Source organism: Bufo gargarizans, chromosome 7, assembly GCF_014858855.1.
Source record: "Bufo gargarizans isolate SCDJY-AF-19 chromosome 7, ASM1485885v1, whole genome shotgun sequence".
Classification (NCBI taxonomy): domain Eukaryota; kingdom Metazoa; phylum Chordata; class Amphibia; order Anura; family Bufonidae; genus Bufo; species Bufo gargarizans.
Genome location: NC_058086.1, coordinates 129,884,731 through 129,900,803, shown reverse-complemented (window position 1 = coordinate 129,900,803; position 16,073 = coordinate 129,884,731). Strand labels below are relative to the sequence as shown.

At 45.0% G+C, this 16,073-nt stretch overlaps 1 protein-coding gene across 1 annotated transcript in view; it reads right to left on the bottom strand.

The window, feature by feature from the left end:
• KIF14 (kinesin family member 14) overlaps window positions 1-16,073 on the bottom strand; it is an 82,553-nt gene that overhangs the window by 48,493 nt on the left and 17,987 nt on the right. Inside the window, 2 exon segments of the mRNA XM_044300940.1 lie at window positions 2,729-2,813; window positions 8,687-8,941. Coding sequence (XP_044156875.1) covers window positions 2,729-2,813; window positions 8,687-8,941 — 340 coding nt within the window.

The following is a 16,073-nucleotide window of genomic DNA, read 5'->3' as shown; positions in this document are numbered from 1 at the left end:
GCCTGCCCTCACTAGTCAGTAACAATAGCCCCCCAAAAGTGTCAGTAACCAGAGCCCTCCCCCCCTAAAGGGTTAATCTCCTGCCACAGAAAGGGGTCCTCTTACCACATGTTGCTTTCATTTATACACTGAGCAGACGGCAGATCTCCGTTTCTTGCTCTGCGCTGCTTCAACTCTGCATTGTCCCAGTCTGCTGAGTGAGGGAGCGTCTGCCAAGCGCAGGGACAGGGAGAAGTGCACACAGCCCAGGCACTGTTATCAGCTGCTGGGGAGGACCTGGCTTTAATCATTTACTTACAGTCCCTGGCTGTCAGTAATCTGACCTTGCACGCTGCGTTCTTCTGCGTCCTCCATCCTTCAACACAGACAGACCCTGCATAGCAACCCGATTTTAAGCACAGGTAAAAGTAGGCAGTAGAGGGAACAAAACTGTGGATTTAAGGGGTAATTGAATACACAGTGAAAAGTTGAAATAGGGCCACCAAGGAGATATTAATCACCACAATCCAATACTCCAAAAAATAAATAAAAAAAAGATGACAGTTATACTTTAAGTAGTAACCCAGTAGGTGGGCTTATACAGAAAACGCCCATTGAGTGGGTGTAGACACCATATAAATATCTCACCCTATTGTGTAAATCACATAATAAACATAGCCAAAGAAATGCATGAAAGAAATTTATGTGCCAGGGTTTATAACCTCATATATAGATGCACTTACATGTGCTAGGGATCCATGTGAAGTGCCAAGAGCATCCATATCAAAATGCATAATTCATGCCTGCGTCCGGCGTGCTCTGGCCTTGACTGCGAAGGTGCGGGAGAAGGGAGATGTGGTACAAACAATAGAGGGGCTGAACGTCAGTGGGAGCTAGTGACGAACCGCAGTTATCGAGTAAAAAACGGGATAGAAAGAAGCCCATTCCTAAAAAATAGCCGCCAATCAAAAAAGTTGCAAGTCATCCAAGATTGTTGTGGTCAAGTAAAACTGCTGAAGAGGGGCCGATGATCACAAAGTATTGGCGCTAAACAACAATGCTGGTGCCAGCCAAACTTATATACAAGTTTTTTACCAGATAACTGTGGTTGTCACTAGCTCCCAGTGATGTTCGGCCCCTCTATTGGTTGCAGCGCATCTCCCTTCTTCCGCGAGCCAACTTGCACCTGTGCAGTCGAGGTCAGAGCACGCCGGACGCAGGCATGAATTATGCCTTTTAATATAGAGACTCTTAGCACTTCACATGGATCCCTCGCACATGTAAGTGTATCTATATATGAGGTTATAAACACTGGCACATATATTTATTTTATACATTGTTGTATACGCCCACCTACTGGGTTACTACTTAAAGGGGTTGTCCGGGATTGGGGACATTGCTACAAGTGAACACCAAGCACATAAATATTACATACATTCCTGTCCTACCTTTGCCAGACTTTTCTAATGCCCCGTTTACATGTCATAAATCCTCTGCCGGAAGTGCCGCTTTTCAAAGATTCAGTGACGTACCGGGTCCCTTACTGCAGAGCGAAGCCTCTGCTTCCGCTTCGCAGGGAGCCCGGTGACGTCACCGTCAGCCTCAGTGATTATGCACAGCGCACTGAGGGGCGGAAACTAGGTGGCAACACATGACGCTAAACCCCGCCCCTCTGGCTTTCTTCTCAATGAAGGAGGCAGAGCACTATGCTACTTAGCATAGTAAACCCCTCCTATGTAAAATACAGGCAAATGCTGCAGCAGGCTGGAGAAAGAATGATTCAGGGGGCGGATGCACAGAGGAGGTGACAATGTGAGGCAGGAAGTTAGCGCTAAGGCTACTTTCACACTAGCGTTCGATCGGATCCGTTCTGAACGGATCCGATCATAATAATGCAGACGGAGGCTCCGTTCAGAACGGATCCGTCTGCATTATTTTGGCATATAAAAGCTAAGTGTGAAAATAGCCTCGGACGGATCCGTCCAGACTTTCAATGTAAAGTCAATGGGGGACGGATCCGCTTAAAGATTGAGCCATATTGTGGCATCTTCAAACGGATCCGTCCCCAATGACTTACATTGTAAGTCTGAACGGATCCGCACGCCTCCGCACGGCCAGGCGGACACCCGAGCGGAGCGGAGGCTGAACGCCGCCAGACTGATGCAGTCTGAGCGGATCCGCATCCATTCAGACTGCATCAGGGCTGGACGGAAGCGTTCGGGTCCGCTCGTGAGCCCCTTCAAACGGAGCTCACGAGCGGACCGACGAACGCTAGTGTGAAAGTAGCCTAACCTAAACATCGATGTCAACAATGAGTGGGGGACTGTCGGAGCCCTGTAGAAGAGGAGAAAATACAAGAAAAAATATGTGGGAACCTTGAATCGGCTATTAAGAGTGTGTAAACTTATTTAAAAAAAAGTTTTGATCCCGGACAACCCCTTTAAGGTTCACTGTGCAATTGTTCACTGCTTGTTAAAGAGTTAATAATCAAAACGTTGCAATGTTTGCTGCGGGTTAAATGAACACAGAATTGTTTGAACAGGATGAGTGCTGTGGATTCTTCCATTATACTGTTACTACAAGGGACCCTCAAGCCTGGAACCTTTTCTGCGGGCACCACTTTAAACTGGAGTTCTCTACCAGGTATCTAGATTACTGGAGTGATGTTTACCCTATGTGTGGATTTGGAGTGCTGCTTATCTTCTATTGCCATTATGCAACTTAAAATGTGTACCACAAATATCTGTACCTTCTGCTTTGCAGGCTGAATCTTCGAGAAGAGGCGCTCACAAAATCTTGGTATAATTCCTAGTTCTTCACCAAAACCCATCATACTGCAATAAAGAAAAGTCATTACAAATTACTTGTCCAGCATAGTACTAACTAGAGATTAGCGAATCAAAGTTGACAAAGCGGAATTCGTTCAGAAATTCAGGAAAAATTTGATTTGCACCGAATACGAATATCCTCACGCTTCGTGGTAACGAATCACATTTTTTCCTAAAATGGCTGCTGCTCAAGTTAGGACATGGAGCAAAGAACTCTGGGAACGAGGGATCACCCACAATGCCATGCATGCAGCCAATCAGCAGCCAGCCAGCCCTGTGATGTCACAGCCCTATAAATAGATTCAGCCATTTTCCAGTGTACTTAGTGCAGGGAGAGATGTTAGAAGGTGCTAGGGACAGTGCTAGGAAAGACGTGAAAACTTATATTTTGCTGAATAGAAGTTCAGGGAAAGAGCATTAATAGTGTATGGAAAGAATAGGGAGATAGGAATCCTATTACACCTTGCTGCACTGACTGGGGATCCAAATTTCCATTATACTGCTGATTTTAGGTTTTCACTAGATAATACCTCTGTAATTCCAGCAAACAGTTCTTTTTATTGGGGTGCAAGTGCTGTGTGATACAGCCATTAACAGGATGTATTACTAGGAAATATGTATACGTCTTATTAGCCCTTGTGCGGTGCAGTTATATGTTCTAAACCCTTTTTGGCGTATACCGTATTAGTATAAAAAAAAAGGGAATTATTTGCCGTTCAGTGGTGCAACTATATGTTCTAAAGCTTTTTCGGCGTGTACTAGTGGCAAAAAAAAAGTATTAGTTGCCGTTAGGTGGTGAAGTGACAAAACTACAGCCCTTTTTGGGATGTATTAGTGGCAAAAAATAGATATATATTATTTGCAGTTAAGCGGTGCAGTTATATGTTCTAAAGCCATTTTTGCCATGTACTAGTGGCAAAAAAAAGTATTATTTGCCGTTGTGTGGTGAAGTGACAAAATTACTGCCTTTTTTGGGGTGTATTAATTTACTTATTGGATCTAACAGTATGTCAGACAAAGAAGTGACAGGCCCTGCACAGGGGAGGGGCAGAGACCTAAATGTGTAGTGCAGAGTAAGGGGGCATGGCAGCAGGGGTCACTTCCAGAGGCCCGAACTCCCAGTGTCAGTAGCGGTCGTGTCTTGACCAGCAACCCAGTAGTTCTTGAATGGTTGACTCTGTCATCCACTTGATCCCAAGTGACATCAAACACCCCCAACCAAGAGTCGGTGGGTTCGTCAGACAGAACCTGTAGTTGGCATGGCCAGGGAGCAGGCTCTCGCCTGTCCTCAACCTGCCTCTGTCCTTTTCTGTTCCCTTAGCCAGAGAAGTATCATACTCTGTGGGTTCTGCTCCACTATACAGCGAGGACGAGCTGCTACATGACTGTCAGCAGCTACTGCCCAGCCAAGATCTGGAGGAGACATCCGCCAATTCCTCCAGTAGGCGGGCAAGTAGTGATGAGGAGAGTGGCGTAGGAGCTGGTGTTGCGAGCACTCAGGCTCCTGGCTCAGAGACCGTTGAGGAGGACGTCATTGACGTGCAGACAGTACTCGATGATGATGTAGCTGTCACAGACGTTCCCGTGACAGGAGCCAGGAGATCCGTGAGACTGGCAACACGTGGTCTGATCTGACAGGTTCCTTGGGTCAATTCGGATCTGTGTTATTTCTGGTAATGGCCACACCGCTTGCCTCAGGTGTTGCTTATGTGGTCATTTTACATTCCCTATTATTGTGGCTTCTCCCACCATGCTGTGCAGTTTATAGCTTCAGACTTGTTGTGGATCGCTGATGTTTGGATCTCGGCTGAGTTCCTGTGGTTTCATTGCTACTTGAAGTTAAGTGTCTCCTTCCCCTGCTTTATTGTTTGGGTTTTCTTGTGTTGCTCTTTTCCCTGCCATTTGTGTTTCAGCCTGAGGGAGACTTGTGTTCTTCCTACCTTTTGGAGGAACAGGTTGTCTCTTGTCCTGACATTAGTACCAGGGTCCTACAGGGTAAGTTAGGCCTCTAGGTTCCTGTGTATGAACTCACCAACCTCTGAGGACTTTGATTAGGGTTTCTCTAGTAGGTGACATGCTCCTTTCCCTAGTTTTCAGCCTTTTCCCCTCACCCCTTTACCTCCTACATTCGGTGTGGGTTGCCCTCCCAGTAGCAGATTGCAATTGGGAGCCGGGTGACGAAGGGGCTTCATCATCGGGAGAAGATGGAAGCGCTCATTAGTACTGGAGGACCGGGAAGCAGTGAAGGCTCTGTAATCACAGCTTCCTGGTCCTCGGCTGTGCTGGGGCTGGGCACAGCCTGAGGGCGCTCTGTGATCTCACACTGTGCGTGTCGGGTTACAGTACAGCCGCAGCAGGCAGAAGACAGAGCGCGCTGGAGGTGAGGAGCGGTGGCGTCCAGGAGCAGGAGAGGCAAGTGTTATTTTATTTGATCTGTGGCATGGGGGCTAATAAACGGCATTGGGGCTGATAAATGGCATGGGGGATCATAGTGGGGGCTGATCTGAGGCATGGGAGGCTGATCTGATGTCTTACTGGGGTCTTATTAACATTGGGAGTCTGAGCAAGGGTCTGATTAACATTGGGTGTCTGATTGCTGGCCTGATCTGAGGTCCAATGAAAAAGAAAAAAATCTTATTGTCCTCCTCTAAAACCTAGATGCATCTCATCATCGGGTACGTCTTATAAAGTGAAAAATAAGGTAAAACATTTGAGGGGGGGGGGGGGGGGGAATGTTACAACCATATCCTGACCCCTATAACTTTTTGGTAGTTATGTGTACGGGGCTGTGTGAGGGCTCATGTGTGATCATTTTTATCAATTCTTTTTTTAAGGAAAGGGTGGTGATTTAAACTTCTGGTTTTTTTTGTAAAAACTTTTTTTTTTTTTACTTTAAGACACCTTGGGTGACAATAACTGGCTATCATTAGATTGCCCATTGTGTTCACTGATGGCTAAATAGCCATCATTGAAGACTTCATTTGGAATATAACAATACAGCACGAAGCCTGCTTGAGGCTTCGGTGTATTTCAGCGAAGTAACACGTTCCCCGATCTTAGCCGGGGAATGCCGTTACCGGACCGGAAGTGCGCGACTTCCGCTTCTGGACTGATCAAATGCCGTGGTCACATTTGACCACGGTATCTGAAGGGTAAAATGTGCGCGATCAGCCACATGGCTGATCTCATACATGTGCAGCGGGTCTCTGCTATTTAAAATAGCACAAACCCCACGGCTATTGCACCCGCTGCGCCAGCAAGCGCGTGCCATGTTTAAAGACCGGACCGATGACGTACATGTATGTCATCAGTCTTTAAGGGGTTAAAGTGTAACTGTCATTTTTTTGGGGGGCTAGTTTATTAGAGCTAGGCATGTATACCTGAGTTAGTCTGTCAATGATTGTCAAAAGATCTGTAATTACCTTATAATAACAGCTTTCATTAAAGGGGTTTTCTCATCTCAGACAATGGGGGCATATCTTTAGGATATGCCCCCATTGTCTTATAGGTGCTGGTCCCACCGCTGGGACCCGCACCTAAATGGAGAACGGAGCCCTGAAAGTGAAGGAGAGCGCACTGCGCATGCGCAGCCACCCTCCATTCATTCCTATGGGACCTCCGAAAATAGCCGAGCACTGGCTCGGCTATTGCCGTCTGCCCCATAGAAATGAATGGGCGCATGCGCGGCACTCTCCCATTCACTTCTTTGGGAGAGGCGGGGATTAGCGCTTGGTGGTGGACGGACCCCCTGCTCCGTTCTCAATATAGGTGCAGGTCCCTGGGGGCATATCCTAGCAATTTGCCCCCATTGTCTAAGATGGGAATATCCCTTTAATGTCCCCTGTCCCTTTCCACTGCTCCCTTAAAAGACAGTTGCTATGGCTTGTCTGTCTTTAGCTAAAAAGACAGATAGACAAAGGGCCGGTCCTTCATACTGCATGCCTGCATTAGGCTTCAGAGTGATGAGGCGTGTCTCTCAGTAATCCAATCTGATTGGCTGGCAGGGAGCTGCTGGATACAGCAAGGGTGTATGGGAAGTGAGGGAAAGCAGTTTTGGCCTCAGAGAACTGGCAGAGGAGCCATCTTGAGAAGGTCCTCATTTTGTAAATGTCTAAACAGTCGTAACTAACGGAAAAACTCAAGGAAAACAGTGGTATGTGAAGAAACTAAAGATTGCTTTTTGCATAATGCTGCTGCAGCAGTAACATATGCTAAAATTGATTTTTTTAATGAAAACATGACAGTTACCCTTTAACCTCTTAATGATTAGTCTTCAGGTCCCAAATGACTGGGTAATGAAAATTGATGCTGGAGTTTTTTTTTTGCATTCTACAATTTGCGTTAAAAAAAAAAATAGGTATATGCCTTTCAGGGCATCTATTAACAGTTTTAGGCCTCATGCACACGACCGTTGTTTTGGTCTGCATTCGAGCCGCATTTTTTGAGGCTTGGATGCAGACCCATTCACTTCAATGGGGTTGCAAAAGATGCGGACAGCAAACAGTGTGCTGTCCGCATCTGTTGCTCCGTTCCGTGGCCCCACAAAAAAAATAGAACATGTCCTATTCTTGTCCATTTTGCAGACAATAGGCATTTTTATTATAGGCGGCCCGTTCCGTAATGTGCGGAACGCAGCCAAGCGGCATCAGTGTTTCGCGGATCCCCAATTTACGGACCGTAAAACATGGCACGATCGTGTGCATGTAGCCTTAGACCGTTTTACACACTTTCTGCCTCCACTGACAAGGGGGCGTGGCTTTTTGGAAAGAGGGCATGAAAGATGTGCCATATTTATCATCCAAAACCAGCCATATATCTGACACAGTTTAAGATTGTCTTAGTTTACAATGTCTTGCTCTTAGGCAGTAATAGTAAATCAGCCCCAGAGGGGCTAAAAACATTGGGGGAAGATTTATAAAACTGGTGTAACGTAGAAGTGGCTTAGTTGCCCATAGCAACCAGATGCCATCTTTTATTTCCCAGGAGCTGTGAAAAATGAAAGGTGGCATCTGATTGGTTGCTATGGGCAACTAAGCTAGTTCTACTTTACATCAATTTTATAAATCCCCCAATTGATTTTTAAATGTATATTCATTTTTTAATGTTTGCAAATTTGCACTAACTATAGTGTTGGAATGGGTTTCCTATTTTGTTTTGGTCCTTTTGATAGTTTGGTCATTTTGATTTGTCTTTTCTTTTTTTTTTTATCTTTCAAATTTAAGTTATACTTACCAGCTCAAACCCCCCCACCCACTCCAGTGCACATAACCCCTGAGGAAAGTGACTGCCTACAGTGGCCACATGCAGTATACGGGCATGTCACCGATGCAGCCATGTAAACAAAGCCGGCAAGGAGCAGAGAGGGTTTGAACTAGTAGTATAACTTGCTGTATTTTATCCTTGCCATTTAGAAAGTTTTATTTTAATTTGGACACTACACAAAAAATCATCATACTGGACAAAATATGCAATTAATTTGGACTTTCCCAAAAAATCATTATTCTTTACACAGTATCTTGCAACAAACGGTTTCTTTTGAACTGCTTTATCAGTCTCTGGATATACCTTGCTCAGTAACAAAAGGAGAGGATGCAGCAGTGCTCTTGTCTCTCCTAGGCCTGGTAATCACGTGGTCACCGAAACAGCAGTCATGTGACCCAGCTGCTCCAATTAGAAACCATGCACAGTTCTGGCTGTGACAATTGTCCCAAAAATGCATAATGTAAAGTGAAAGCTCTAGCCTCGATGCCATATGACATATATACACAGACTTCACTCAGTATTTGCTGTAGAACCACAGATGCATGCATTTACCACCCCATGCGAATGAACCCTTAGTCTACTTCAGCAGCAGCACATTGATAACCGGTTCTACATACGTATAGGACTTTCCGGATCCTGTCTGACCATAGGCAAACAAGCAGGTGTTGTATCCCAGCAGCGACCGGTCTAACAGAGGAGCGGCCAGCTTCTCGTACACTTTTTCTTGACTTGCATAATTCGGATCTGATCTTTCAAAAGATGAAAAGGAAAAGTCATAGAGGAAGCTGTGGTTTTGCTTGGAGTCTGGATGTTGCACGATGGTCTCTTGTCCATTCATGAAGACGACCTGTGTGGCGTTCTCATTCTTTTCCCTGGAACATGAAACCATTTAGATATCATTTTTTGCCAGATGGAAAACTAAACTAAACTTAAAGAGGCTATGCTTTGATTGATGTAAATAATAAAAAAAACTCAGACATCAAACAGTAGAGGACAACCTCCTTGTAACAAAGCTAGAACCAGCTCTGTACCTCACATGCATCCAGAGATCTTCCCATGCATTGCTCCAATCGCCAGATTTATTTCAGAATAATATATACTAAATTGACTGGCTCACAAAAACATATAAATTGCATTACATTTATTAAACACACTAGTTAAACGTATTTTGCCATAGTTAGTACAAAGTTCAATCAAAAAGAGACTGCGCTGCCAAGAGAATATTACTTTTCTTTTCCTCTCTTTTACTAACTTCTCTCCTCAGACTTAAAGGAAAAAAAACTGGGTTTTCACCAGGTTCACAAGATGTAACAAAATCCTCCTCAGAATCTACAAGATTCCATTCAGTGTGCGTATTCATCACCACTTGTGTCCCCACAGCGCCATAGGCTTCAGAAAGCACCTTTTTTGGCATTCCTTGATCTTCTCATAGATCCCTGTTTTCTCATAAGCCAGAGAAAAGTGGAGGATAGTGAAGAACTTTAGGTGAGCGATTATAAAAATTCATTTATTATACTCACAAAATTAAAAATATAACAAGCATTCAGATCAGCCTGCACAGACGCCCAATCCGGGTTTCGCCACAACCCTTCTTCAGGAGCTCCTGAAGGTGCTTTCTAAAGAGGAGAGAAGTTTGTAAAAGAGAGGAAAAGAAAAAGGAATATTCTCTTGGCAGCACAGTCTCTTTTTGATTGAACTTTGGATAAGTGATAAAAACCCACGTCACTATTTGCGGCTTGCAGCGCCGAGGATTCACCGTAAGATAACCAGAGACATTTTCCTTTGTATTTTGGATAGTTAGTACAAAATCGATGTTGCAATAAAAAAAATTAAAAAAAGGCACTATATATTATAATAAATACTATAAGATCTTGGTCCCATCCACTTTTATAACATGTGGAGCTCTCGCATGTATAATACACTCCTATTTATGAGGACATATATAGCTGCAGCACTGTTAGTTTGTTATTCATGCGCTGTGTGACAGATAATTGCCGCTATGTACAGTACAGACCAAAAGTTTGGACACACCTTCTCATTCAAAGAGTTTTCTTTATTTTCATGACTAAGAAAATTGGAGATTCACACTGAAGGCATCAAAACTATGAATTAACACATGTGGAATTATATACATAACAAACAAATGTGAAACAACTGAAAATATGTCATATTCTAGGTTCTTCAAAGTAGCCACCTTTTGCTTTGATTACTGCTTTACACACTCTTGGCATTCTCTTGATGAGCTTCAAGAGGTAGTCCCCTGAAATGGTCTTCACTTTACAGGTGTGCCCTGTCAGGTTTAATAAGTGGGATTTCTTGCCTTATAAATGGGGTTGGGACCATCAGTTGCGTTGTGGAGAAGTCAGGTGGATACACAGCTGATAGTCCTACTGAATAGACTGTTAGAATTTGTATTATGGCAAGAAAAAAGCAGCTAAGTAAAGAAAAACGAGTGGCCATCATTACTTTAAGAAATTAAGGTCAGTCAGTCCGAAAAATTGGGAAAACTTTGAAAGTGTCCCCAAGTGCAGTCACAAAAACCATCAAGCGCTACAAAGAAATTGGCTCACATGCGGACCGCCCCAGGAAAGGAAGACTAAGAGTCACCTCTGCTGCGGAGGATAAGTTCATCCGAGTCACCAGCCTCAGAAATCGCAGGCTACCAGCAGCTCAGATTAGAGACCAGGTCAATGCCACACAGAGTTCTAGCAGCAGACACATCTCTAGAACAACTGTTAAGAGGAGACTGTGTGAATCAGGTCTTCATGGTAGAATATCTGCTAGGAAACCACTGCTACGGACAGGCAACAAGCAGAAGAGACTTGTTTGGGCTAAAGAACACAAGGAATGGACATTAGACCAGTGGAAATCTGTGCTTTGGTCTGATGAGTCCAAATTTGAGATCTTTGGTTCCAACCACCGTGTCTTTGTGCGACGCAGAAAAGGTGAACGGATGGACTCTACATGCCTGGTTCCCACTGTGAAGCATGGAGGAGGAGGTGTGATGGTGTGGGGGTGCTTTGCTGGTGACACTGTTGGAGATTTATTCAAAATGGAAGGCATACTGAACCAGCATGGCTACCACAGCATCTTGCAGCGGCATGCTATTCCATCCGGTTTGCGTTTAGTTGGACCATCATTTATTTTTCAACAGGACAATGACCCCAAACACACACCTCCAGGCTGTGTAAGGGCTATTTGACCATGAAGGAGAGTGATGGGGTGCTGCGCCAGATGACCTGGCCTCCACAGTCACCGGACCTGAACCCAATCGAGATGGTTTGGGGTGAGCTGGACCGCAGAGTGAAGGCAAAAGGGCCAATAAGTGCTAAGCATCTCTGGGAACTCCTTCAAGACTGTTGGAAGACCATTTCAGTTGACTACCTCTTGAAGCTCATCAAGAGAATGCCAAGAGTGTGCAAAGCAGTAATCAAAGCAGAAGGTGGCTACTTTGAAGAACCTAGAATAGGACATATTTTCAGTTGTTTCACACTTTTTTGTTATGTATATAATTCCACATGTGTTAATTCATAGTTTTGATGCCTTCAGTGTGAATCTACAATTTTCATAGTCATGAAAATAAAGAAAACTCTTTGAATGAGAAGGTGTGTCCAAACTTTTGGTCTGTACTGTATATGCAAAATATCTTAATTTGCATCCAAAGGGGTATATATTACAGCTGTATGATCTCTTTATATATGCGTATAAATGTCCACAAACTTCCCCTTTTATAACAAATAGATTTATACAAGTAGGTCTGTCCAAATGCAATATATATATATATATATATATATATATATATATATATATATATATATATATATATACACACATACATACATACATACATACACACACATACATCTATATCGTCAGCATGTTGTTTTCCATGTCTATGTAGTCTGCTGCTTATGGTTTGTATGAGGTCAGTGGCGGACTATTTAAATACAGTATTTTTTATTTTTATTGTACTTGACAGAGACTCAGTATGTGAGTCGAAACGCGTTGTTTTTCTAGTCCTCTACATGGCAAAATAAAGAAAGATTGAAGATCATACCTTACTGCAAGTGCCGGTCCTTTACTTCACATCTTACAAGCACTGACGCTTTAAAGTCGCTGCGGTGAAGTTGCGGTAAAGGGGTTCAACGTGGTGTATATCAGATCATGTTAGTTGCTCTTTTGCTTGTGCCCTCATAGATAATGTAAATGCCAAGTTAGGGCTTTCTTACCACAAACATCCTCAGTAACAGGTAAAATCTTTTTCACCAAAAATGCCCTCAGCCGTTTGGCTGGATCCCGTGCTCGTCTTTCCTATTCACTTGGCATGCATGCACAGTGCAATTCTCTCCATGCTGAATCTCCGAAGGTCAGGTATTTAGTAAGTGCTGGTACATAGAGGTTTAAAACTAGATTTTTGTACTCACTGTAAAATCTTTTTCTCGTAGGATGCATTGGGAGACACAGCACCATGGGTATATGCCCAGCTGCCACTAGAAGTAAAAAAAAGAGTTGGCGCCTCCTATCTGGGCTATACCCACTACACATGCAGGAGCAAACCAGCAGGTAGAAAAGTGGTAGGAGCACAACTGAAAAAAAAGAAATGAGAAGCCAACAAGTCCTAAACCAGAGAGGATCAACAAAGAGGGTGGGATCTGTGTCCCCCAATGCATCCTACAAGAAAAAGATTTTGGAAAACGTATGGACAGAGGCCCAGGTGGCGGCCTTGCAGACCTGGGAAGCTGAGGCCTGATATCGAACCACTAAAAGAAGCCCCGACCGCTCTAGTGGAGTGAGCGGTCAACCGAAAGGGAGGAACACTACCCTTTGCAACATAGGCCTCCTTGACAGCCAACCAAATCCAACGGGATATGGTGGCCTTGGAGGCCCTTCCGTGGGCCCTCAGGGACTACGAAGGAGTCCGACCAATGCAATAAGTCTTTGCCTACCCAACTCACTCTGTGCACAGTGCCTTGACCCCATGCTTCCTCCTGACTCTCTGGCCCCCCTCTGTGGTGTCGGTCCCTCCTGATTGGGCAGCCTCACTGTCCCAAGCCATAGGGAATCTTGCCAGCCTTTCCCGGTCCATGGTGCAGTCGTTGTATCGATTGCCTGCTCAAATTGTGGCAGTTTCAGCCCCACACAGGAACCATGTTTCTGAAGGGGCACGTCCCCGCTCTGACACCAGGTCCCGTAAAAGACCTTGATTAGTCTCAGCCGCGTCCCTCTCATCCTCTGCATTTCAAGTGTGCTATTTGCATTTGGAATCTGTTGCTATCAACTCTCAAGATGAGATCCAAAGAGCTGTCACCATCAGTGAAGCAAGCCATCATTAGGCTGAAAAAACAAAACAAACCCATTCGAGAGATAGCAAAAAAAAAAAAAATAATTTGGCGTGGCCAAAACAACTGTTTGGAACATTCTTAAAAAGAAGGAATGCACCAGTGAGCTCAGCAACACTAAAAGACCTGGAAGACCACGGAAAACAACTGTAGTGGATGACCCAAAAATTATTTCCCTGGTGAAGAAAACACCCTTCACAACAGTTGGTCAGATCAATAACACTCTCCAGGAGGTAGGTGTATGTGTGTCAAAAGTCAACAATCAAGAGAAGACTTCACCAGAGTGAATACAGAGGGTTCACCACAAGATGTAAACCATTGGTGAGCCTCAAAAACAGGAAGGCAAGATTAGAGTTTGCCAAACATAAAAAAGCCTTCAGAGTTCTGGAACAACATCCCATGGACAGATGAGACCAAGATCAACTTATACCAGAGTGATGGGAAGAGAAAAGTATGGAGAAGGAAAGGAACTGCTCATGATCCTAAGTATTCCACCACATCAGTGAAGCATGATGGTGGTGGTAGTGTCTTTGCGTGGGCATGTATGGCTGCCAATGGAACTGGTTCTCTTGTATTTATTGATGATGTGACTGCTAACAAAAGAAGCAGGATGAATTCTGAAGTGTTTCGGGCAATATTATCTACTTATATTCAGCCAAATGCTTCAGAACTCATTGGACGGCGCTTCACAGTGCGGATGGACAATGACCCAAAGCATACTGCAAAAGCAACCAAAGAGTTTTTTAAGGGAAAGAAGTGGAATGTTATGCAATGGCCAAGTCAATCACCAGACCGGAATCCGATTGAGCATGCATTTCACTTGCTGAAGACCAAACTGAAGGGAAAATGCCCCAAGAACAAACAGGAACTGAAGACAGTGGCAGTAGAGGCCTGGCAGAGCATCACCAGGGATGAAAACCAGCATCTGGTGATGTCTATGCGTTGCAGACTTCAGGCTGTAATTGACTGCAAAGAATTTGCAACCAAGTATTACCTTTGACAATTCTTATCTCTGTACCTTTGACAATATGCTTGGATCCTGCGAGATCGTATAATTAACCTTTCTTTCTGCATATTTAGAATGCAATATTCAAGAAAGTCATGCTTGAAAACCAATAAAGCAAAGTTTGATTTATGATTATTATTCTGTCCTATTACTTTTGGTCCCTTAACAAGTGGGAGGCACATATGCAAACTGTTGTAATTCCTACACCGTTCACCTGATTTGGATGTAAATACCCTCAAATAAAAGCTGGTGCAGCCCAGGGGGGGTGGCAGGGTGTCCTTTCTGGTGCAGCCCAGGGGGGGTGGCAGGGTGTCCTTTCTGGTGCAGCCCAGGGGGGGTGGCAGGGTGTCCTTTCTGGTGCAGCCCAGGGGGGGTGGCAGGGTGTCCTTTCTGGTGCAGCCCAGGGGGGGTGGCAGGGTGTCCTTTCTGGTGCAGCCCAGGGGGGGTGGCAGGGTGTCCTTTCTGGTGCAGCCCAGGGGGGGTGGCAGGGTGTCCTTTCTGGTGCAGCCCAGGGGGGGTGGCAGGGTGTCCTTTCTGGTGCAGCCCAGGGGGGGTGGCAGGGTGTCCTTTCTGGTGCAGCCCAGGGGGGGTGGCAGGGTGTCCTTTCTGGTGCAGCCCAGGGGGGGTGGCAGGGTGTCCTTTCTGGTGCAGCCCAGGGGGGGTGGCAGGGTGTCCTTTCTGGTGCAGCCCAGGGGGGGTGGCAGGGTGTCCTTTCTGGTGCAGCCCAGGGGGGGTGGCAGGGTGTCCTTTCTGGTGCAGCCCAGGGGGGGTGGCAGGGTGTCCTTTCTGGTGCAGCCCAGGGGGGTGACGGGGTGTCCTTTCTGGTGCAGCTCAGGGGGTGTGTCCTGTCTGCTAAGACTATATGTACTTTTTGATAACACTCCACAAATATTTGTATCTAATCTAGGCAATCCTCTGAGAACTTAAAGGGCCTTTTTCAGCATGATTAACCCTATTAAACCAAGTCAAACTATATTTTCTTTTCTATAAAGAGTTATTACTGGCCGAGATATATAAACTTTTATATTTATGTAAATACCTAGCAGGAGCACTAGGGGGCCGGCCATAGCATTAGGAGCACTGCTGGCACAACGCCCCATGTCCTCCCTGCACTCCACCCTCCACTTTGAATGACAGGGCTAGACATCTCATCTAGCTCTCAATCTCATCTCAATACACTTTGAAAGCGCCTGGTCAAAATGCCAAGGAAGCAGCATCTGACTCCCTACACAAGCGACAAGTCACTGAGCTTCAGCGCTGCCGAGAGAACACAGGGATAGATCAGATATCTCAAAGGGGGGAGGCGAGAACATAGACCATAGGGGGCATTGCACTAGCGCTGCTACCAACGCTATAGCCAGCCCCCTGGTGCTCCAACTCAACATTTACATAAATATAGAAGTTGATATGTCTCAGCCTTTAATAACCCTTTATAGAACAGAAAGATATTGTTTTACTCAGCATCAACCCTTCCAGGCAGTATGCCCAGTTAAATAGGGTTGATAATGCAGACAAATAATTAACTGACCCACAAAACACATTTATTACCTATCCACAGCAGATGTGATAAATGTTTATAGCTAGGGTCCAACCTCTAGGACCCTTAGCGATCACGAGTATGGGGGTCCCCTATGTGAATGAAATGGTAGAGGGCTTGTG